Here is a 23,901-nt window from a genome sequence, read left to right as displayed (position 1 = left end):
ATAAAGTCACAAAGTTGCGACAAACCGCCGGCCTCGTCATTCACCCTCGAGTCCGGAGCTGTAAAGACCCACTGCCGGGTAAAGTGAAGGGTGTTACCCCCAAAGTACATCGGCCCTGGAGGAACGTCTCCCCTGCGCTCCTCGACTACGGTCTGGGAGCCGGAAGCAGGAAAGGTGTAACAACTCTATTTCGTGCCTTAGTGTTTACTATGAAGTCTTTATTATGACCAATAAAAACGCAATAAACGGGGACGGAAATTTGACCCGGCAAATACAAACAAAAGAAAACACTGACGGAAAGCGATAATCGAGACAATAAAAAAATCAAGCAAACCGGGCGGTAGGTAAAAAAAAAAATATATTTTTGTTTGTGGACTTGGTTGACCTGAGAGTTTGTGTGTGTGAGACAGTGCACACAATGTTAATTGTTGAAAATAACTGGCCTGTGGTCTTAGTACTGTAGGAGTCATGTTGGTGTGTGACATTTACAGTAAATCTGGCTGAGCAGAGGTCTGTGTGTGTGTGTGTGTGTGTGTGTGTGTGTGTGTGTGTGTGTGTGTGTGTGTGTGTGTGTGTGTGTGTGTGTGTGTGTGTGTGTGTGTGTGTGTGTGTGTGTGTGTGTGTGTGTGTGTGTGTGTGTGTGTGTGTGTGTAGGATGTGGCTCTTTGCAGTAACACAGTAAAAAAAAAAGTGGCTCTTAGTCTCTGACTGGTTGGCCACCCCTGACCTAAATAGAGAAACAAAGAGAACAGAATGAAATAATTAAATTTATCCTGAAATAATTTCTTAAATCAGTCATGAATTAATTAATGTGGTATTTAATTTTTCATTAATTGTATGTGAAATTATATTTTAATTTAAATACTTTTTAAAATTTCAATATTTAGTTATTTCAATATTTTATTATTTCATTTAAAAAAAAAAGGTTGTCTATCATTAACAATTGTTTTGTGAGACAAGCACACATGTTTTTCTTTTTTTCATGCATTCTAACATGTAAATAAACTCTAGCAAAAGTCAGCCAACAATGGAGGTAGTGGGATTCACTCTATTCTGCCTATAAAGCCCTCTAAAAAACATCCAAAAACCTAAAGTATATTGAACATGTAATATTTATGTATTTTGCTTATTATTTCACAGACGCAACACAATGTTTGCTATTCCCTTAAATAAAAACTGCTAATCATCACCAACAAAGACTACTTTCGGACAAATAATGATCCAGAACCTTATATTCTTGAACCGGAAAATAAGGAGGATGAGATGCAAGTTTTACAAGCTGAGTGATAAGGAGATCCACCAAGTTGTCATAATCGGCTTAGCTGGAGTAAAACCCCAACACAGAGCAAAACATAAATAAGAATAATAACAAAAAGCGCACTCCAAAAGGAGTGAGGGAAAATAACTAAAGATGCACACATAGGATGTGGAGAAACCAGAAATTGCACACAAAATGTGTGGAAAGGTAACTGTTAACAATACACGGCTGAGCCATAGGGAAGAAGAAGCATGAGTGGAGCCAAAGCAGAGGAGATGAACACTACTTAAAAGGTGACTCATCAAGAATCTACTGGCGTTGAGTGAAGCGACTGGAGAGTTTAAGTAGTTAGGAGGAAATGCGTGTCAGGTATGCACGCAGGTTGCCCAGAAACCAGGCACTGCAACAAAAAGAAGACAGGCGGCATATCATGACAGTATCTCAGTACAGTCTGTACAAATAGCTTGCTTGCAGGAACGTTGTCAGGGACCTTGGTCTTAGAAGCGGCAACAGACACCCTTTTCTCCACCTCCCATTGGAAGAGCCACACACACGGGCCACAGGTATGATGGTGTCCAGAGTGGTAGGTCCGAAAACTCTGGAGAGAGCATCAGGCTTTGTGTTCGGGAGCCGGGTTGGTGCTTTAGTTCAAAATGGTGGTTGTACCCCAATCAATACTGGGATTATGCAGTTTCAGCAAAGGGAGACCTAATACAATGGGTGTCGACTGACATGGAAGGATAAAAGAGCGTATCGCTTCATGGTGATTACCCGATAACTGCAAAGCTAAAGTATCAGTTTGGTGCGTCACCCTCGCCAATAAATGACCATCTAAAGACCGGACCTCCTTAGGGGAGCAAATTTAATTTGAGCAATTTTTTGCAAAGTCCACAAAGTCCGAGTCCATGAAGCAATCGTCTGCCCCGAGGTCAATAAATGCAACAATCTTGACACTTCTTCCCCCCCTGACGAAGTCGCTGAAAGTTCAAGTCTTTGTTGCAGGTAAAAAGGTATCTAACGCTTAAACCAAAAATAAACAAAAGGCGAGTGCCGGTAAGAAAAGGCATTGAAGCAAAACAAAGCTGAAAATGAACTGGCTGTAAAGTAAACAAAAACAGAATGCTGGACGACAGCAAAGACTTACAGCGTGTGGAGCAGATGGCGTTCACAAAGTACATCCGTACATGCCATGACAATCAACACCAAAATAGGAGCGCAAGACAAGAACTAAAACAGTAAACACAGGAAAACACCCAAAAAATCTAAATAAGTCAAGGGTGATGTGACAGGCCGTGACAGTACACCTACTTTTAGACAAGAGCTATATCGATCCATGGTTGGTTATGTTTTGAATTCATATCCAACAATTGCAAGAACTACTTTTTACTGTCAATATCGGTTGCTGAGTTAAATTTTTTTATGTTTTCTGCTGGTGGTGGGCCTCTGGATTTTTTCAATGAAAAAAATGTGCCTTGGCTCAGAAAAGGTTGAAAAACACTGATCTACAGAACTGGAGCTAAATTCCCCGCATAGACTTTGTGGATAAAGGAATATAAAGCTATTATTCTGACCCACATTTGGGAGCTTAAAAGTAGGCAGTTCAAAGTCTGTTGAAACTCATTAGAAAACAAGACTAAAATCACTACTTTGTCTATTTTGAAGGAAATTTTACATGTAGACATCGTTTTTATGTCCAGAACTATGAAATAAGTGCCAATGTAGTCAGCATTAGAGGGGCCTTTTAATAAAGGGGGGATCCGCCCCACTATCTGATAAGGACTGGTCTAGTGTGAATTGTTCATCAACTGCGGAACTTGGTGAGAAAGAAGATGACTCAGATCCAAGATCTAAGAAGGTTGAAGACTGGAAACACAGTTTGACCCTGACTTCCTCATTGACACATGTCCAATTAGCACCAGTTGTTGTATTCAAACTGTCTTAAAGCTCTGGATTCTTCTCAGCAATATTACTAGCTATGACTCCTGCTAGTCAGTGCAGTCCACACTCCCAGTCACTCACTTCTAATGTGTATCGTGTGAAGTCAGTGTGCCTGTGTATTGTACACTATATTCTCTTGCCAGACTAATAGTGTTGGACGGTAATATTTCATGCTGATTTTTCCATCAGAGTCCCTACCGATGGACACTTCAGTATATGACAGGACCTATGCAGATCCAGACGAGATCAGGAACTCCACAGTGGACCGGGAACAGCTCTTTTTGGAGGACGAAGAATTGGGTTCTGGAAATTTCGGTACAGTCAGCAAGGGCATTTACAAGACCAGAACGTAAGACTTCTGCTTTCACACCTCTCTGCGCAATCTGCATACAATCTTTCAAACTCAAAGAGCAGAATTATAGTCTTGAACCAAGAAATGCTGTAGCTGTATCCACTCTGCTCCAATGTTGCTAAAACAAAAGTATAGGACTGGATTCATCTCTCATTGTGTGTCGTGATTATTACTTTTAAAAGCGTTGACGTCTAAGGTTGCATTTGTGTTGCTAACTGCTACACAACACTTGCATCAATTTAGACATGCGATACACGTACTTAACCAAAAGAACATGAGATAAAAGCTCCACCAAACCAATTTCATGCGATACATGTACTTAACCAAAAGAACATGAGATAAAAGCTCCACCAAACCAATTTCAGACTCAGAAATACTTTACACTTTATTAATCCCCGAGGATAAATTTTAGGAACACAGTAGACATTTCAAAGCACAAACACTTACAAACGTCGAAAACAAGTCAGAGAGCAGTATATGTAAAAAACACTCATGTAACAAACTTAGCAGCGTTTGGAAGATAAAGCTTAGCCCTTCCAATGCTACACACTAGGGTTGTACGGTATACCGGTATTAGTATAGTACCGCGATACTAATGAATCATAATCGGTACTATACCGCCTCTGAAAAGTACCCGTCCACCACAACCACAAATGGAATTTCTTGCTAGCATCAAGGCTAATAACTGTGGAACAACTAGTTTGCAAGCTAATAACAATGTCAACTATAGTTTTACCATTACTAATTTTAAAGTACGCTTTTTTCGGGAATTGTGCCTATCAGTCACAATCCTTATATAAGACGAGAACACATATGTTTGTCTTTTTTTAAGTTAAAGTTCAAGTTACAGTGTCAGGTTCAAACACTGATGACATCTATTAAACAAGACAAGAAACAAGGAATTAAACAGAGACAGAATTAAATTTAGCTCAATGAGGAAAAACGCGTAGACACTGTACCCTTGTACTGTGTCTCAACACGCTCTGACATAAGATTGTACGTCTCCTCTTTTATTTGGACTTTCCCTGATTACATGGCAACAGCTGTTTCTAAGGGAGGGGGTCGTAAACAGCCATCACCTTTGGTTACAGAACAGTTCAAAGAAAAGGTCATAAACAGTTCACAGAAAAGGTCGTAAAACAGTTCAAAGAAGCGGTGCCCGGAGGGGAGTCTGGTCCTGCTTCCTCTTCGCTTTTGTAGTTCTTGGGTCAAGACAATACCTTTCTGTTGATTGCAATACATGAAAGAAACAGAACACCTTCATGTTGCTTCCCATCCTACACAGTGGAGTTTTACAAGCCTTCTGCTTGGTAGGATTAAAGACAGCTTTTGTCTGCTCGCCGGGAACTCATTTCAACACAAAGTTTTGTGATAACTTAGATACAATTATTCTGACATAAAGTACCAATGATAGTCACACACACACACTAGGTGTGGTGAAATTTGTCCTCTGCATTTGACCCATCCCCTTGTTCCACCCCCTGGGAGGCGAGGGAAGCAGTGAGCAGCAGCGGTGGCCGCGCCCGGGAATCATTTTGGTGATTTAACCCCCAATTCCAACCCTTGATGCTGAGTGTCAAGCAGGGAGGTAATGGGCCCGATTTTTTTAGTCTTTGGTATGACTCGGCCGGGGTTTGAACTCACAACCTACCGATCTCAGGGCGGACGCTCTAACCATGCATTCTAACTAGTAAATAAATGTGAACAAAAGTCTGCTTACAATGCATATAAAGCATTTATAAAACATCCAAACACTTCCATCAAGATGCTGTAAGTATATACCTAATGTCGTAACAGACACATTAATAATAAGATGTAGTATTTACATATCTTGATCATTTTAAGCATACGGCGGCGCATTAATTTCACAGACGCATCACAATGTTCGCTTTTTCTTTCGACAACATACTGCAGACATCGTGAGAAACATCAACCATAAAAAAACATCACTTACTGTACAATGTCTGCTCTCACTTGGATGCCAACTGTTAGGACGTTAATCCATTCCTGTTCATAATACTCGTGGAAGGTAAAAAAAAAAAAAAAAAGGTGGGTTCAAACCAGTCTTTCGTGTGTCTTTTCGCCATCTCCGGGTTTAAATTGGCTGTCGAAGTTTATCAACCTCTCAGATTATGTCCACATCATTTCACTATTAAAGGATAAAGACATGATTTATAATCCAGAATAAACTTTCACGAGCTCAGAGGCGAGAAAGCAGCTCACCAGCTGAGGATGTTAATACAGCAACATAGAGTGTCCGCCCTGAGATCGGTAGGTTGTGAGTTCAAACCCCAGCCGAGTCATACCAAAGACTATAAAAATGGGACCCATTACCTCCCTGCTTGGCACTCAGCATCAAGGGTTGGAATTGGGGGTTAAATCACCAAAAATGATTACCGGCCGCGGCCACTGCTACTGCTCACTGCTCCCCTCACCTCCCAGGGGGTGCTCAAGGGTGATGGGTCAAATGCAGAGAATAACTTCGCCACACATAGTGTGCGTGTGACAATCATTGGTACTTTAACTTTAACTTAATAAGGAAGTTGTCAAATGTAGATCCTTAACATTAGCACTTAAAATAACATTATTGCTAATACTTGGTTAATACTCAGGTCGCGAAATGTAAATGGAGTTTTGTTAGCACTTTTTGGATGTTTTTTTATTGGGTTTTATGGTCGAAATAGATGCAATGGTTCCATTGTAGACTTTTTGGATGGTTATTTATTGGGTTTTATGGTCGAAATAGATGCAATGGTTCCATTGTAGACTTTTTGGATGGTTATTTATTGGGTTTTATGGTCGAAATAGATGCAATGGTTCCATTGTAGACTTTTTGGAAGGTTATTTATTGGGTTTTATGGTCGAAATAGATGCAATGGTTCCATTGTAGACTCTTTGGATGGTTATTTATTGGGTTTTATGGTCGAAATAGATGCAATGGTTCCATTGTAGACTTTTTGGATGGTTATTTATTGGGTTTTATGGTCGAAATAGATGCAATGGTTCCATTGTAGACTTTTTGGATGGTTATTTATTGGGTTTTATGGTCGAAATAGATGCAATGGTTCCATTGTAGACTTTTTGGATGGTTATTTATTGGGTTTTATGGTCGAAATAGATGCAATGGTTCCATTGTAGACTCTTTGGATGGTTATTTATTGGGTTTTATGGTCGAAATAGATGCAATGGTTCCATTGTAGACTCTTTGGATGGTTATTTATTGGGTTTTATGGTTGAAATAGATGCAATGGTTCCATTGTAGACTTTTTGGATGGTTATTTATTGGGTTTTATGGTGGAAATAGATGCAATGGTTCCATTGTAGACTTTTTGGATGGTTATTTATTGGGTTTTATGGTCGAAATAGATGCAATGGTTCCATTGTAGACTTTTTGGATGGTTATTTATTGGGTTTTATGGTCGAAATAGATGCAATGGTTCCATTGTAGACTCTTTGGATGGTCGAAATAGATGCAATGGTTCCACTGTAGACTTTTTGGATGGTTATTTATTGGGTTTTATGGTCGAAATAGATGCAATGGTTCCACTGTAGACTTTTTGGATGGTTATTTATTGGGTTTTATGGTCGAAATAGATGCAATGGTTCCATTGCAGACTTTTTGGATGGTTATTTATTGGGTTTTATGGTCGAAATAGATGCAATGGTTCCATTGTAGACTTTTTGGATGGTTATTTATTGGGTTTTATGGTCGAAATAGATGCAATGGTTCCATTGTAGACTTTTTGGAAGGTTATTTATTGGGTTTTATGGTCGAAATTGATGCAATGGTTCCATTGTAGACTCTTTGGATGGTTATTTATTGGGTTTTATGGTCGAAATAGATGCAATGGTTCCATTGTAGACTCTTTGGATGGTTATTTATTGGGTTTTATGGTCGAAATAGATGCAATGGTTCCATTGTAGACTCTTTGGATGGTTATTTATTGGGTTTTATGGTCGAAATAGATGCAATGGTTCCATTGTAGACTTTTTGGAAGGTTATTTATTGGGTTTTATGGTCGAAATAGATGCAATGGTTCCATTGTAGACTCTTTGGATGGTTATTTATTGGGTTTTATGGTCGAAATAGATGCAATGGTTCCACTGTAGACTTTTTGGATGGTTATTTATTGGGTTTTATGGACGAAATAGATGCAATGGTTCCATTGCAGACTTTTTGAATGGTTATTTATTGGGTTTTATGGTCGAAATAGATGCAATGGTTCCATTGTAGACTTTTTGGAAGGTTATTTATTGGGTTTTATGGTCGAAATAGATGCAATGGTTCCATTGTAGACTTTTTGGATGGTTATTTATTGGGTTTTATGGTCGAAATAGATGCAATGGTTCCATTGTAGACTTTTTGGATGGTTATTTATTGGGTTTTATGGTCAAAATAGATGCAATGGTTCCATTGTAGACTTTTTGGATGGTTATTTATTGGGTTTTATGGTCGAAATAGATGCAATGGTTCCATTGTAGACTTTTTGGATGGTTATTTATTGGGTTTTATGGTCGAAATAGATGCAATGGTTCCATTGTAGACTCTTTGGATGGTTATTTATTGGGTTTTATGGTCGAAATAGATGCAATGGTTCCATTGTAGACTCTTTGGATGGTTATTTATTGGGTTTTATGGTTGAAATAGATGCAATGGTTCCATTGTAGACTTTTTGGATGGTTATTTATTGGGTTTTATGGTGGAAATAGATGCAATGGTTCCATTGTAGACTTTTTGGATGGTTATTTATTGGGTTTTATGGTCGAAATAGATGCAATGGTTCCATTGTAGACTTTTTGGATGGTTATTTATTGGGTTTTATGGTCGAAATAGATGCAATGGTTCCATTGTAGACTCTTTGGATGGTCGAAATAGATGCAATGGTTCCACTGTAGACTTTTTGGATGGTTATTTATTGGGTTTTATGGTCGAAATAGATGCAATGGTTCCACTGTAGACTTTTTGGATGGTTATTTATTGGGTTTTATGGTCGAAATAGATGCAATGGTTCCATTGCAGACTTTTTGGATGGTTATTTATTGGGTTTTATGGTCGAAATAGATGCAATGGTTCCATTGTAGACTTTTTGGATGGTTATTTATTGGGTTTTATGGTCGAAATAGATGCAATGGTTCCATTGTAGACTTTTTGGAAGGTTATTTATTGGGTTTTATGGTCGAAATTGATGCAATGGTTCCATTGTAGACTCTTTGGATGGTTATTTATTGGGTTTTATGGTCGAAATAGATGCAATGGTTCCATTGTAGACTCTTTGGATGGTTATTTATTGGGTTTTATGGTCGAAATAGATGCAATGGTTCCATTGTAGACTCTTTGGATGGTTATTTATTGGGTTTTATGGTCGAAATAGATGCAATGGTTCCATTGTAGACTTTTTGGAAGGTTATTTATTGGGTTTTATGGTCGAAATAGATGCAATGGTTCCATTGTAGACTCTTTGGATGGTTATTTATTGGGTTTTATGGTCGAAATAGATGCAATGGTTCCACTGTAGACTTTTTGGATGGTTATTTATTGGGTTTTATGGACGAAATAGATGCAATGGTTCCATTGCAGACTTTTTGAATGGTTATTTATTGGGTTTTATGGTCGAAATAGATGCAATGGTTCCATTGTAGACTTTTTGGAAGGTTATTTATTGGGTTTTATGGTCGAAATAGATGCAATGGTTCCATTGTAGACTTTTTGGATGGTTATTTATTGGGTTTTATGGTCGAAATAGATGCAATGGTTCCATTGTAGACTTTTTGGATGGTTATTTATTGGGTTTTATGGTCAAAATAGATGCAATGGTTCCATTGTAGACTTTTTGGATGGTTATTTATTGGGTTTTATGGTCGAAATAGATGCAATGGTTCCATTGTAGACTTTTTGGATGGTTATTTATTGGGTTTTATGGTCGAAATAGATGCAATGGTTCCATTGTAGACTTTTTGGATGGTTATTTATTGGGTTTTATGGTTTAAATAGATGCAATGGCTCAGTTTTAGACTTTTATTTACAAGTTACAATGCTTTTTTTTTTAAAAGTCATGTGTTCTCAGGATTGTGAACAATAGGCAAAATTCCCAAAAATGTGCAGTTCCCCTTTAAGGGTAACCCTCGTGGTTCTAAACACCTTTTTGTAAAATCCCAGAATACAAATATTGAGAGGCTGACTATTTACTATTTGACATGAAAAACACAACAAATCCTCTCACTTCAAGTTCAACTGTCTTACTCCAGAGAAGACTCTGTAGGTGAGCTCTGATCCTGGTTGTGTTACTTTCCATCCCACAATTTGAGAGACAGCACCCACTGCTGGCGAGATATAACGAGCGTGACAATAAAGCAAATATATGTACACATGTTTACGTTTGTGCTTCATCAAAGGAATAGCATCAACACAAGCTGCAGCACAATCACGCTAACACTATTCCACCTTGTGTGCTAGGACAGCACAGCCGGTCGCGGTCAAAATCCTAAAAAATGACGACGACAGCCCGCTCGTCCGTGAGGAGATGCTGCGTGAAGCAAGCGTCATGAAGCAGCTGGACAATCCGTACATCGTGCGGATGATCGGTATTTGTGAGGCAGAGAACCTCATGCTGGTGATGGAGCTGGCCGAGCTAGGTCCACTTCACAAGTTTCTGCAGAAAAACAAGTATGTGTTTCTACTCTACTCGCTATAATACAACTAAAACACTAAGGGCCTGATTTAGTCAAATCCAAATACCACACGCTAATAAGTGTGTGCAAAAAATAATTGCATGTATTATTAGTGGGCGTGTTGTGTGTGTTTCACGAACACTGCGTGTGAAATTGAAAAGTGGTGCAGACCGCCTTATTTAAATGAGTATTTTTCGTGCATACGGGGCTTTTACCACGGAGACAATCCTTTTCTGCACAGTTATGTTATCATAACAACACATGGCACCTGTGTGCCATGTGTTGAACCAGCAGCACACATTTACAAAACCCAAAACCAGTGAAGTTGGCACGTTGTGTAATTCGAAAATAAAAACAGAATACAGTGATTTGCAAATCCTTTTCAACTTATATTGAATTAAATAGACTGCAAAGACAAGATACTTAATGTTCGAACTGAGAAACATATTTTTTTTTTGCAAATAATCATGAACTTAAGAGTTTAATGGCAGCAACACATTGCAAAAAAGTTGGCACAGGGGCATTTTTACCACTGTGTTACATGGCCTTTCCTTTTAACAACACTCAGTAAACATTTGGGAACTGAGGAGACACATTTTTGAAGCTTTTCAGGTGGAATTCTTTCCCATTCTTGCTTGATGTACAGCTTAAGTTGTTGAACAGTCCGGGTTCACCACCATACCATCACAGATGCTGGCTTTTGAACTTTGCACCTATAACAATCTGGATGGTTCTTTTCCTCTTTGGTCCGGAGGACACGACGTCCACAGTTTCCAATAACAATTTGAAATGTGGACTCGTCAGACCACAGAACACTTTTCCACTTTGCATCAGTCCATCTTAGATGAGCTCGGGCCCAGTGAACCTATATTCAATTGAATAGACTGCAAAGACAAGATATTTAACGTTCAAACTGATAAACTTTGTTATTTTTTGCAAATATTAGCTCATTTGGAATTTGATGCCTGCAACATGTTTCAAAAAAGCTGGCACAAGTGGCAAAAAAGACTGACAAAGTTGAGGAATGCTCATCAAACACTTAATTGGAACGTCCCACAGGTGAACAGGCCAACTGGGAACAGGTGGGTGCCATGATTGGGTATAAAAGCAGCTTCCATGAAATGCTCAGTCATTCACAAACAAGGATGGGGCGAGGGTCACCACTTTGTGAACAAATGCGTGAGCAAATTGTCCAACAGTTTAAGAACAACATTTCTCAACGAGCTATTGCAAGGAATTTAGGGATTTCACCATCTACGGTCCGTAATATCATCAAAAGGTTCAGAGAATCTGGAGAAATCACTGCACGTAAGCGATGATATTACAGACCTTCGATCCCTTAGGCGGTCCTGCATCAAAAAGCGACATCAGTGTGTAAAGGATATCACCACATGGGCTCAGGAACACTTCAAAAAACCACTGTCAGTAACTACAGTTCATCGCTACATCTGTAAGTGCAAGTTAAAACTCGACTATGCAAAGCGAAAGTTATTTATCAACAACACCCAGAAACGCCGCCGGCTTCGTTGGGCCTGAGCTCATCTAAGATGGACTGATGCGAAGTGGAAAAGTGTTCTGTGGTCTGACGAGTCCACATTTCAAATTGTTTTTGGAAACTGTGGACTTTGTGTCCTCCGGACCAAAGAGGAAAAGAACCATCTGGATTGTTATAGGCGCAAAGTTGAAAAGCCAGCATCTGTGATGGTATGGTGGTGAACCCGGACTGTTCAACAACTGGGGGTGTATTAGTGCCCAAGGCATGGGAAAAAATTGGTCTCCTCAGTTCCCAAAGGTTTACTGAGTGTTGTTAAAAGGAAAGGCCATGTAACACAGTGGTAAAAATGCCCCTGTGCCAACTTTTTTGCAATGTGTTGCTGCCATTAAATTCTAACTTAATGATTATTTGCAAAATAAAAGTTAGTTTCTCAGTTGGAACATTAAGTATCTTGTCTTTGCAGTCTATTCAGTTGAATATAGGTTGAAAAGGATTTGCAAATCATTGTATTCTGTTTTTATTTACCATTTACACAACGTGCCAACTTCACTGTTTTTGGGTTTTGCAAGTTAAAGATACATAACTGTTGATTGATGCTTTGCAGACAAATAAGCATCATAAACATCACTGAGCTGGTCCACCAAGTGTCCATGGGCATGAAGTACCTTGAGGAGCATAACTTTGTCCACAGAGATCTTGCTGCCAGGAATGTGCTGTTGGTCACGCGGCACTACGCCAAAATCAGCGACTTTGGTCTCTCCAAAGTAGTTGCTGATGACGAGAACTACTACAAGGTAACTCCTTCCCAAGACTTTTTATTTTTATTTAAAAGCAACTATTTTTTAAAGTTTCTAAGTGCAACCAATTAGTAATTTTTAGGGGTGTCCCTACTGGATATTGATATCAGATAAAGTTCTGATATCATCTAAAAAATAACTTTAACATCGGCTTGCATCTAAAATCCATGAAACACAGTCAGTTTAATTGTGCAACATCTGAATGTCCTCCAATAAGCGCACAAGTCAAGTCATTTACAAAAGGAAAACATTGTAGGAAATACGCTGCTATGAGCTGGCAGCTACACAACAGCCAAGCAGACAATAGCACACAAGCGTTCTTCATTGAACAATACTGCAGTCTATAGCACATTTGTCATATAAACAAGTATCTAATATTTATAGTTGTATATTACTATCTATCCATCCATTTTCTACTGCTTGTCCCTTTTGGGGTCGCGGGGGGTGCTGGAGCCTATCTCAGCTGCATTCGGGCGGAAGGCGGGGTACACCCTGGACAAGTCGCCACCTCATCGCAGGGCCAGAAAGAAGATATAAAAATCACAGTGTAATGTAGATGAAGAATAAACCTGAGTCAGAAAGAAGATATAAAAGTCAGAATGAAGAATAAACCTGAGGTATAAATGTCAGAATGCAGAATAAACCTGAGGTATAAAAGTCAGAATGCAGAATAAACTTGAATGCAGAATAAACCTGAGATATAAAAGTCAGAATGAAGAATAAACCTGAGATATAAAAGTCAGAATGCAGAATAAACCTGAATTCAGAATAAACCTGAGATATAAAAGTCAGAATGAAGAAAAAACCTGAGATATAAAAGTCAGAATGCAGAATAAACCTGAATGAAAAATAAACCTGAGATATAAAAGTCAGAATGCAGAATAAACCTGAATGAAGAATAAACCTGAGATATAAAAGTCAGAATGCAGAATACATCTGAATTCAGAATAAACCTGAGATATAAAAGTCAGAATGCAGAATAAACTTGAATGCAGAATAAACCTGAGATATAAAAGTCAGAATGAAGAATAAACCTGAGATATAAAAGTCAGAATGCAGAATAAACCTGAATTCAGAATAAACCTGAGATATAAAAGTCAGAATGAAGAAAAAACCTGAGATATAAAAGTCAGAATGCAGAATAAACCTGAATGAAAAATAAACCTGAGATATAAAAGTCAGAATGCAGAATAAACCTGAATGAAGAATAAACCTGAGATATAAAAGTCAGAATGCAGAATACATCTGAATTCAGAATAAACCTGAGATATAAAAGTCAGAATGCAGAATAAACCTGAAAGCAGAAAAAACCTGAGATATAAAAGTCAGAATGAAGAATAAACCTGAGATATAAAAGTCAGAATGCAGAATAAACCTGAATGCAGAATAAACCTGAGATATAAAAGTCAGAATGAAGAATAAAGCTGAGATATAAAAGTCAGAATGCAGAATAAACCTGAATGCAGAATAAACCTGAGATATAAAAGTCAGAATGAAGAATAAAGCTGAGATATAAAAGTCAGAATGCAGAATAAACCTGAATGCAGAATAAACCTGAGATATAAAAGTCAGAATGCAGAATAAACCTGAGATATAAAAGTCAGAATGCAGAATAAACCTGAATGCAGAATAAACCTGAGATATAAAAGTCAGAATGCAGAAGAAACCTGAGATATAAAAGTCAGAATGCAGAATAAACCTGAGACATAAAAGTCAGAATGCAGAAGAAACCTGAGATATAAAAGTCAGAATGAAGAATAAAGCTGAGATATAAAAGTCAGAATGCAGAATAAACCTGAATGCAGAATAAAGCTGAGATATAAAAGTCAGAATGCAGAATAAACCTGAATGCAGAATAAACCTGAGATATAAAAGTCAGAATGCAGAATAAACCTGAGACATAAAAGTCAGAATGCAGAAGAAACCTGAGATATAAAAGTCAGAATGAAGAATAAAGCTGAGATATAAAAGTCAGAATGCAGAATAAACCTGAGTCAGAAAGAAGATATAAAAGTCAGAATGCAGAATAATAGCATATACTGTATTACATATATGCGTAAATATTATGGCCTCTAGAACAATTACCACGCCTCTTCAACTTAAAGACACTATAAGGTCGCTCCAAATGGTTAATAGAAAGTAGATTAGTTTTTTTCATACCTACAATTGTTCTCTGACTCAAAGTTGACCTGCTTGAAAGAGTGTTGTTTGTTCATTATGGTGTGTTGAATTACTGAAATTCTGTATTTGATGGCATTTGATGACATTTGTGGCAAAATGGTGTGTGGAATCTAAAACAAAGCAAAACAACATTAAAACAAAGTCTGCTCAACCAAAACTTTTACGACCCTTTTTCCAAATTAGAAGATATATTGTGTTGTACTGCTGAAATGTGATGGATGACTTCGCCTTTTGGAGGCTGTGTGGAATAATTGTTCCTCCTGATGATGCACGACGTATGTCTTTGTTCAGGCCAAGAGACACGGCAAGTGGCCAGTAAAGTGGTACGCGCCCGAGTGCATCAATTACTTCAAATTCTCCACCAAAAGTGACGTGTGGAGCTTTGGAGTGTTTATGTGGGAGGCGTACTCGTATGGAGAGAAGCCATACAAGGTATGAAACTTCTTCTCAAAAACTGTCGGGGCAACAAGTACAGTAAAGAATAATTCCGTCCCTATGTGTAACCTGCATGTGGAACCTTGGTCCCCTAAATACCAATTGAGCATGTCAGGCATTGAGCTAAAAGCCCAAACTGTCAAACTTGATGTCCGGCTCAAGCTCGGTGTGAGGAAGTGATGTTTGCCAACGTACATATGGCACAGCCACACACCCAAAACCAGTGAAGTTGGCACGTTGTGTAAATCGTAAATAAAAACAGAATATAATGATTTGCAAATCCTTTTCAACCTATATTTAATTGAATAGACTGCAAAGACAAGATATTTAACATTCGAACTGGAAAGCTTTGTTATTTTTTGCAAATATTTCCTCAATTGGAATTTGATGCCTGCAACATGTTTCAAAAAAGCTGGCACAAGTGGCAAAAAAGACTGAGAAAGTTGAGGAATGCTCATCAAACACTTATTTGGAACATCCCACAGGTGAACAGGCTAATTGGGAACAGGTGGGTGCCATGATTGGGTATAAAAGCAGCTTCCATGAAATGCTCAATCATTCACAAACAAGGATGGGGCGAGGGTCACCACTTTGTGAACAAATGCGTGAGCAAATTGTTTAAGAACAACATTTCTCAACGAGCCATTGCAAGGAATTTAGGGATTTCACCATCTACGGTCCGTAATATCATCAAAAGGTTCAGAGAATCTGGAGAAATCACTGCACGTAACATTGAATGCCCGTGACCTTCGATCCCTCAGGCGGTACTGCATCAAAAACCAACATCAGTATGTAAAGGATATCACCACATGGGCTCAGGAATACTTCAGAAAACCACTGTCAGTAACTACAGTTGGTTGCTACATCTGGAAGTGCAAGTTAAAACTGTACTATGCAAAGCCAAAGCCGTTTATCAACAACACCCAGAAACGCAGCCGGCTTCGCTGGGCCTGAGCTCATCTAAGATGGACTGATGCAAAGTGGAAAAGTGTTCTGTGGTCTGACGAGTCCACATTTCAAATTGTTTTTGGAAACTGTGGACGTCGTGTCCTCCGGAACAAAGAGGAAAGTGGTCTATAACCATCCGGATTGTTCTAGGCGCAAAGCCATCCAAGCAACATTATCATGGACGCCCCTGCTTATTTCAGCAAGATAATGCCAAGCCACGTTTCACAACAGCGTGGCATCATAGTAAAAGAGTGCGGGTACTAGACTGGCCTGCCTGTAGTCCAGACCTGTCTTCCATTAAAAATGTGTGGCACATTATGAAGCCTAAAATACCACAACGGAGACCCCGGACTGTTGAACAACTTAAGCTGTACATCAAGCAAAAACGGGAAAGAATTCCACCTGAAAAGCTTCAAAAATTGGTCTCCTCAGTTCCCAAATGTTTACTGAGTGTTGTTAAAAGGAAAGGCCATGTAACACAGTGGTAAAAATGCCCCTGTGCAAACGTTTTTGCAATGTGTTGCTGCCATTAAATTCTAAGTTAATGATTATTTGCAAAAAAAAATTACGTTTCTCAGTTTGAACATTAAATATCTTGTCTTTGCAGTCTATTCAATTGAATATAAGTTGAAAATAATTAGCAAATCATTGTATTCTGTTTTTATTTACGATTTACACAATGTGCCAACTTCATTGGTTTTAAGTTTTGTATATACATGATGAATAAACATTTAACATCACTTTTACCTTTATTTAAAAAAGTTTTGGCGGAGATGACGATGAGGAGAAAGGTTCCTCCGTTCTTTTAGAAGGAGTTCTTCTTTGAATTGAATGGTGTTTTTCACCTTCTTTAACAAAGTGCTGGCACTCGCAACCTTTTTTGGTCCTATTTGAACCACTCTTACCTTTTAGATAAAAATCTGCCCTAAGGTTATTTTAATGTGCAGTGATGTATTTTTGAACAGGGGATGAAAGGCAACAATGTTCTGCAAATGATTGAGAGTGGACTGCGGATGGACGCGCCACCAAAATGTCCTGAAGAAATCTACAGCCTCATGAAGAACTGCTGGATTTACGAGTAAGCTCTGCTCATGTCACCACGTGGATTTATCCAGATAGATAATGAATGAAACTTATAACTTCATGTCTTCATATCTCAATTGTGTCTTTTTTTTATGTTTTTCAGCTTTGAAAAACGACCTGCCTTTGCTGTCATTGAGCCACGACTGCGACAATATTATTATGACATTGCACAGTAAAAACATGATCGGTTTCGGGTGGAATATTGTCACTTTCAGACTTAATAAGTTTATGCAATAAAAAATGTTCCCTTTAAAACATTGAAGATTTTGTGGCGAATTGAACAAAATTGACAAAAAGCTGATTTTTGCTCCTGTTAACAAAACCGCAAATACTTGAAGGGTCTCTTTTATCGGCCGATAAAAGCTTGAAAATGTAATAGCGGAAATTATCGGTATCTGTTTCAAAAAGTAAAATTTATGACTTTTTAAAACGCCACTGTACGGAGTGGTACACGGACGTAGGGAGAAGTGCAGAGCAGTTGTGTCTCCCAGTCATACTTGCCAACCCTCCCGATTTTCCCGGGAGGCTCCCGAATTTCAGTGCCCCTCCCGAAAATCTCCCGGGGCAACCATTCTCTCGAATTTCTCTTGATTTCCACCTAGACAACAATATTGGGGGCGTGCCTTAAAGGCACTGCCTTTGCGTGCCGGCCCAGTCACATGATATCTACGGCTTTTCACACACACAATTGAATGCCAAGCATACTTGGTCAACAGCCATACAGGTCGCACTGAGGGTAGCCGTATAAACAACTTTAACACTGTTACAAATATGCGCCACACTGTGAACCCACACCAAACAAGAATGACAAACACATTTCGGGAGAACATCCACACCGTAACACAACATAAACACAACAGAACAAATACCCAGAACCCCTTGCAGCACTAACTCTTCCGGGACGCTACAATATACACCCCCCGCTACCCTCCCCCACCCCCAAACACGTCCACCTCAACGTCCTCATGCTCTCTCAGGGAGAGCATGTCCCAAATTCCAAGCTGCTGTTTTGAGGCATGTTAAAAAAAATAATGCACTTTGTGACTTCAATAATAAATATGGCAGTGCCATGTTGGCATTTTTTTCCATAACTTGAGTTGATTTATTTTGGAAAACCTTGTTACATTGTTTAATGCATCCAGCGGGGCATCATAACAAGATTAGGCATAATAATGTGTTAATTCCACGACTGTATATATCGGTATCGGTTGATATCGGAATCGGTAATTAAGAGTTGGACAATATCGGATATCGGCTAAAAAAACATTATCAGACATCTCTAATGATAATACTTTATTGTTCTAGAGCAGTGGTTCTCAAACTTTTTCCACCAAGTACCACCTCAGAAAACACTTGGCTCTCCAGTACCGCCATAATGACCAACATTAAAATACAGCATCATAGTAGGCCCAAGTATTCATTAAAAACAAGGCAGAAGTTTTATTTAACAAGTATATTTACTGCCCGAATGCAGCTGAGGTAGGCTCCAGCATCCCCCGCGACCCCGAAAGGGACAAGCAGTAGAAAGTGGATGGATGGATGGATTTAATATGTTTGGCCACTGTAACAATACACAGTTTGAACAGTAACACTGTGTTTGAATATTTAATTAAGTGATTCTTTGGCGTACCACTAGTAGTAGTAGTAGTACCAGTTTTAGAATCACTGTTCAATAATATTCCACTAGAAATTCCCTCAAATTGTATATGCTCAGAGGCTGTTGAACAAAATAAACTGAACATTTCCATCAAAATTGATTAACTTAAAAATCAAACAGTGCAGTAGTGCTGTCATCAACTAAGGATTTCCGTAGTCGAACCTGATTGGCTAGACTTTTGCCGTAGTTGATGATTAATCAAATCAATGACGTTTTTTTTTTAAAGAGCACATTTTATGAGAATCCCCACAAATAAACAGATTTTGATGATGTGAATTAATATATACTGGCCACTAGGTGTCAGTGATGACACATTGATGTAGCTGCTACAGGAAGTAGACCAGGGGTGTCCAAAGTGCGGCCCCCAGCTAATTGTTTACCGGCCCGCCACTCATTCTGGAAATGCTATTGCAAAAATAAAAATGAATGAGGTGAAATCTAACGAGAAAAAGTTGCAATGTTGACACAAAAGCTGCCATGCAGGCTGTTTTTTTTCTTTATTTTTATTTTTTTGCCATTGCTCCAAAAAAAAAATAATGCCAAAAAATCCATGTTATAATGAATTATTTTCAAGGCTCCAATTACTTCTAATATTTCACTTTAAAATGTTTTATGTGGTAAATATTGCATATATTGTGTAGCAGCCATATAAAAACATCAACATTTTATTTGACAAAAGAGCATAACACAAACAAAATAATAGTTCAAACGTAAAATCGACAGATATATCTGAAGTTGATCTCCTAACTTAAGTGTTGAAAGTAAATGAAAAACCTAATAAAAACGTATCACTTTATGAGTGGGGCACCTTTTGGATCCCAAATATATTTAGTGGTATTTTATTTATCTTTTCACTGTGATTACTCAAAAATAATAAATAATTAAAATCAATGCATTATTGATCTTTTAGGGCTCTAATTACTAAATACTGCATATTTCTGTTTTACTATAAAAAAACAAAGTTGTTTTTGACATAAAAGCCATAAAACTTTTTTTTTTTATTACTTTATATCAACTTGAAGTTGATATAGAGATTTACTGTAAGCGTTAAATAAAAAATAAAAAATAATAATTAGACTTATTTTTAACATTTTATGGTCCCCGGGACCCCTAAAGCAGTGGTCCCCAACCACCGGGTCCGTGGGACAAATTTTCAAGCGTTGACCGGTCCGCAGCTACAAAAAGGTTGGGGACCACTGCCCTAAAGGTAAAATAAATTTAAAAATCCATATATTTTGTTATGGTTTAAAAAGGAAAAATATCAAAATGGGCCCTACATGCTTTATATTTTCTGTGTGCGGCCCTCAGTGGAAAAACTTTCGACACTCCTGAAGTAGACAAAAGGATGACTAGTAACTCGATGATAAAGTGACTCTTCCAAAAATACAAGAAACATACAAAATACATTAATTGTATTTCCAACATTGTCCACCTCAAAAGAAAAAACACTCAGATAAGCAAACACGGTAAAGATTGGATGAAGTGATGAAGTCCTCCCATTCTCCCCTTCAGCTCTAGCAGAGCGCAGAGAAGACGAACAAACGTGACCGGACATTCCATCAATGATTGTGTGAGCTTGAAACAGGTCAGTGTAAACATGTATTTCATTTTGGAAGCCACTCTTTGGTGGGTCAAAAAAAACAACTCAAAAGGGTCAAATTTGGGCACCCCTGGACTAAAGGAATTTAAAGGCCTACTGAAATGAAATTTTCTTATTTAAACGGGGATAGCAGGTCCATTCTATGTGTCATACTTGATCATTTCGCGATATTGCCTTATTTTTGCTGAAAGGATTTAGTAGAGCACATCGACGATAAAGTTCGCAACTTTTGGTCGCTGATAAAAAAGCCTTGCCTGTACCGGAAGTAGCGTGACGTCACAGGTTGTGGAGCTCCTCACATCTGCACATTGTTTACAATCATTCCCACCAGCAGCGAGAGCGATTCGGACCGAGAAAGCGACGATTACCCCATTAATTTGAGCGAGGATGAAAGATTTGTGGATGAGGGCAGTGGAAGCGATTCAGATAGGGAAGATGCTGTGAGAGGCGGGTGGGACCTGATATTCAGCTGGGAATGACTAAAACAGTAAATAAACACAAGACATATATATACTCTTATTAGCCACAACACAACCAGGCTTATATTTAATATGCCACAAATGAATCCGCATAACAAACACCTCCCCCCTCCCGTCCATATAACCCACCAATACAACTCAAACACCCGCACAACACACTCAATCCCACAGCCCAAAGTACCGTTCACTTCCGTAAAGTTCATACAGCACATATATTTCCCCAAAGTTACGTATGTGACATGCACGTAGCGGCACACACGTATGGGCAAGCGATCAAATGTTTGGAAGCCAAAGCAGCATACTCACGGTAGCGCGTCTGCTATCCAACTCAAAGTCCTCCTGGTTGTGTTGCTGCAGCCGGCCGCTAATACACCGCTTCCCACCTACAGCTTTCTTCTTTGCTGTCTTCATTGTTCATTAAACAAATTGCAAAAGATTCACCAACACAGATGTCCAGAATACTGTGGAATTTTGCGATGAAAACAGACGACTTAATAGCTGGCCACAATGGTGTCCCAATATGTCCGCTACAATCCGTGTCATCATACCGAGACGTTTTCAGCAGAATATTTCGCGGGAAATTCAAAATTGCACTTTACTAATCTAACCCGGCCGTATTGGCATGTGTTGCAATGTTAAGATTTCATCATTGATATATAAACTATCAGACTGCGGGGTCGGTAGTAGTGGGTTTCAGTAGGCCTTTAAACAACGTTATAATAAGGCTTAGGTAGGTGAACTTGCAGAAAATCATGACCGTTGCCAGAGGGGAGCAGTGAGAAAGGCTTCATGCCCGAGTGAACTGCCCCATGCTGAGGTGGCACGCGCCGTGTCCAACTTCTGGCGAGTCCCACCGGGGCGATTTGACGGCTGTGCGTCCCCCACCTTGGAGCATCCTCCCAACACACCCACCGTATGCCGGTGGCCTCACACCCCAGGTACTCAACCTGCCTCCCTTTCACAGGGTTTAATATCCAATGATTCAACTGCAAGGTAGATAGACAAATCAGACTCCTCAGAAATGAATAGTATATAAAACATTAAAAATATAACAAAAATGGTGTTTTATCATCAACTGCAAGGTAGATAGACAAATCAGACTCCTCAGAAATGAATAGTCTATAAAACATTAAAAATATAACAAAAATGGTGTTTTATCATCAACTGCAAGGTAGATAGACAAATCAGACTCATCAGAAATGAATAGTCTATAAAACATTAAAAATATAACAAAAATGGTGTTTTATCATTTTAAAAATATAGCCAGAGGTCGCCCTATTCTCTCTCAGGGAAACACGAACTACCTCAAAATTATGCTGCATGTATCCTGACGAAGACCAGAAGGCAGGCCCACATTACACCAGTTTTAAAATCACTGCATTGGTTCCCCATGTGTTGCAGAAAGTTGTTTATAAATTATTTTTGTGTGGTATTGGGCCTTCTTATCTTTCAGATTTGCTTTTACCTTACAAATCCTTGCAGACCCTTAGATACTCCGGCACTCGTCTCCTAATTATTCTCAAAGTCAGGACACAAACTCACAGGATGGCATCTTGCCATTATTAACCTACTTTTTATTTTTTTTGCTCTATGCTTTTTTTAACCTGTAAAGCACTTTGGTTCAATTTAAAAGTTGTCGTAAACGTGCTATATAAATAAAGTTGACTTGACTTGACTACTCAGTGGCCTAGTGGTTAGAGTGTCCGCCCTGAGATCGGTAGGTTGTGAGTTCAAACCCCGGCCGAGTCATACCAAAGACTATAAAAATGGGACCCATTACCTCCCTGCTTGGCACTCAGCATCAAGAGTTGGAATTGGGGGTTAAATCACCAAAAATGATTCCCGGGCTGCCCACTGCTCCCCTCAACTCCCAGGGGGTGAACAAATGCAGAGGACACATTTCACCACAGCTAGTGTGTGTGTGTGACAATCATTGGTACTTTAACTTTAACTTAACTTTATGGCCCCCACTGTTTATAGAGCCTCAGGGCTGCAGAAAACAATCATGTTTTTAAGCTTTGGAGTCAAATACTAAAACCATGGTTCTCACCCGGAAAAGGGTGGAGTGCCATGTCCGGGTTAGGGAGATTTTGCCCCATGTGAAGGAGTTCAAGTACCTGAGTCTTGTTCACGAGTGAGGGATGAGTGGATCGAGAGATCGACAGGCGGATCGGTTGTAAAGAAGGAGCTGAGCTGGAAGGCAAAGCTCTAAATTTACTGGTCGATCTATGCTCCCATCCTCACCATTTAGTGGTCAATTGTACGGAATGTGTACTGTACTGTGCAATCTACCAATAAAAGCTTCAATCGATCAAAACCTATGGCCGTGAGCTTTGGGTTAAGACCGAAAGGACAAGATCACGGGTACAAGCGGCCAAAATGAGGTGAGAAGCTCTGCCATCCGGGAGGAGCTCAAAGTAAAGCCGCTGCTCCTCCACATGGAGAGGAGCCAGATGAGGTGGTTCGGGCATCTGGTCAGGATGCCACCCGAACGCCTCCCTAGGGAGGTGTTTAGGGCACGTCCGACCGGTAGGAGACCACGGGTAAGACCCAGGACACATTGGGAAGACTATGTCTAACGGCTGGCCTGGGAACGCCTCGGGATCCCCCGGGAGGAGCTGGACAAAGGGAGAGGGGAGTCTGGGCTTACTATTTGTATGCATTTTCTATTCTTAATTTCCAGCGTTTTTCAGCATTGGTCCTCTGAATATGGGAACTTATCGGCCATGGCTGCGGGGGTACTTTCTGTCAGTATCCTGGTGGCCGTGGTCTGGAGCCTCATGTAAAGAGTTTCGTGGCTTTCCTACTAAAAATGGACATATGATCAAATCCAGAAAACGACGTATGCAAGTAAAAATTCAGATGTATTTAAGTGTTCGCATGCACAAATCCAAGCAGTGATTGATTACCCAAATGTAAAATGTTTTTTTCTAATTCATAACAAAATGTGTTTGTACAGTTGCTCACATGAGAGTTCAACTCTCTCCATGTGAAAATCAAGACTACCTC

General features: G+C 39.2%; 1 protein-coding gene across 3 annotated transcripts in view; it reads left to right on the top strand.

Annotated features, from left to right (window-relative positions):
• syk (spleen tyrosine kinase) overlaps nt 1–18,053 on the top strand; it is a 73,656-nt gene extending 55,603 nt beyond the window's left edge. For 2 of the 3 annotated variants that reach the window (XM_062031475.1, XM_062031476.1), the window contains exons 9-14: nt 3,386–3,545; nt 10,003–10,212; nt 12,317–12,506; nt 14,982–15,122; nt 17,039–17,151; nt 17,260–18,052. In XM_062031475.1, the coding sequence (XP_061887459.1) occupies nt 3,386–3,545; nt 10,003–10,212; nt 12,317–12,506; nt 14,982–15,122; nt 17,039–17,151; nt 17,260–17,332 (887 nt within the window). In that variant the 3' untranslated portion in view covers nt 17,333–18,052. Of the gene's footprint in view, nt 1–3,385; nt 3,546–10,002; nt 10,213–12,316; nt 12,507–14,981; nt 15,123–17,038; nt 17,152–17,259 lie in introns of all 3 variants that reach the window. The other variant, XM_062031477.1, reaches the window with a different exon arrangement.
• Nucleotides 18,054–23,901: the final 5,848 nt, after the last annotated feature.

This window comes from Entelurus aequoreus, linkage group LG21 (assembly GCF_033978785.1).
Source record: "Entelurus aequoreus isolate RoL-2023_Sb linkage group LG21, RoL_Eaeq_v1.1, whole genome shotgun sequence".
NCBI lineage: Eukaryota > Metazoa > Chordata > Actinopteri > Syngnathiformes > Syngnathidae > Entelurus > Entelurus aequoreus.
Note: the sequence above shows the minus strand (reverse complement) of the source record. Positions and strands in the feature narration are given on the sequence as shown.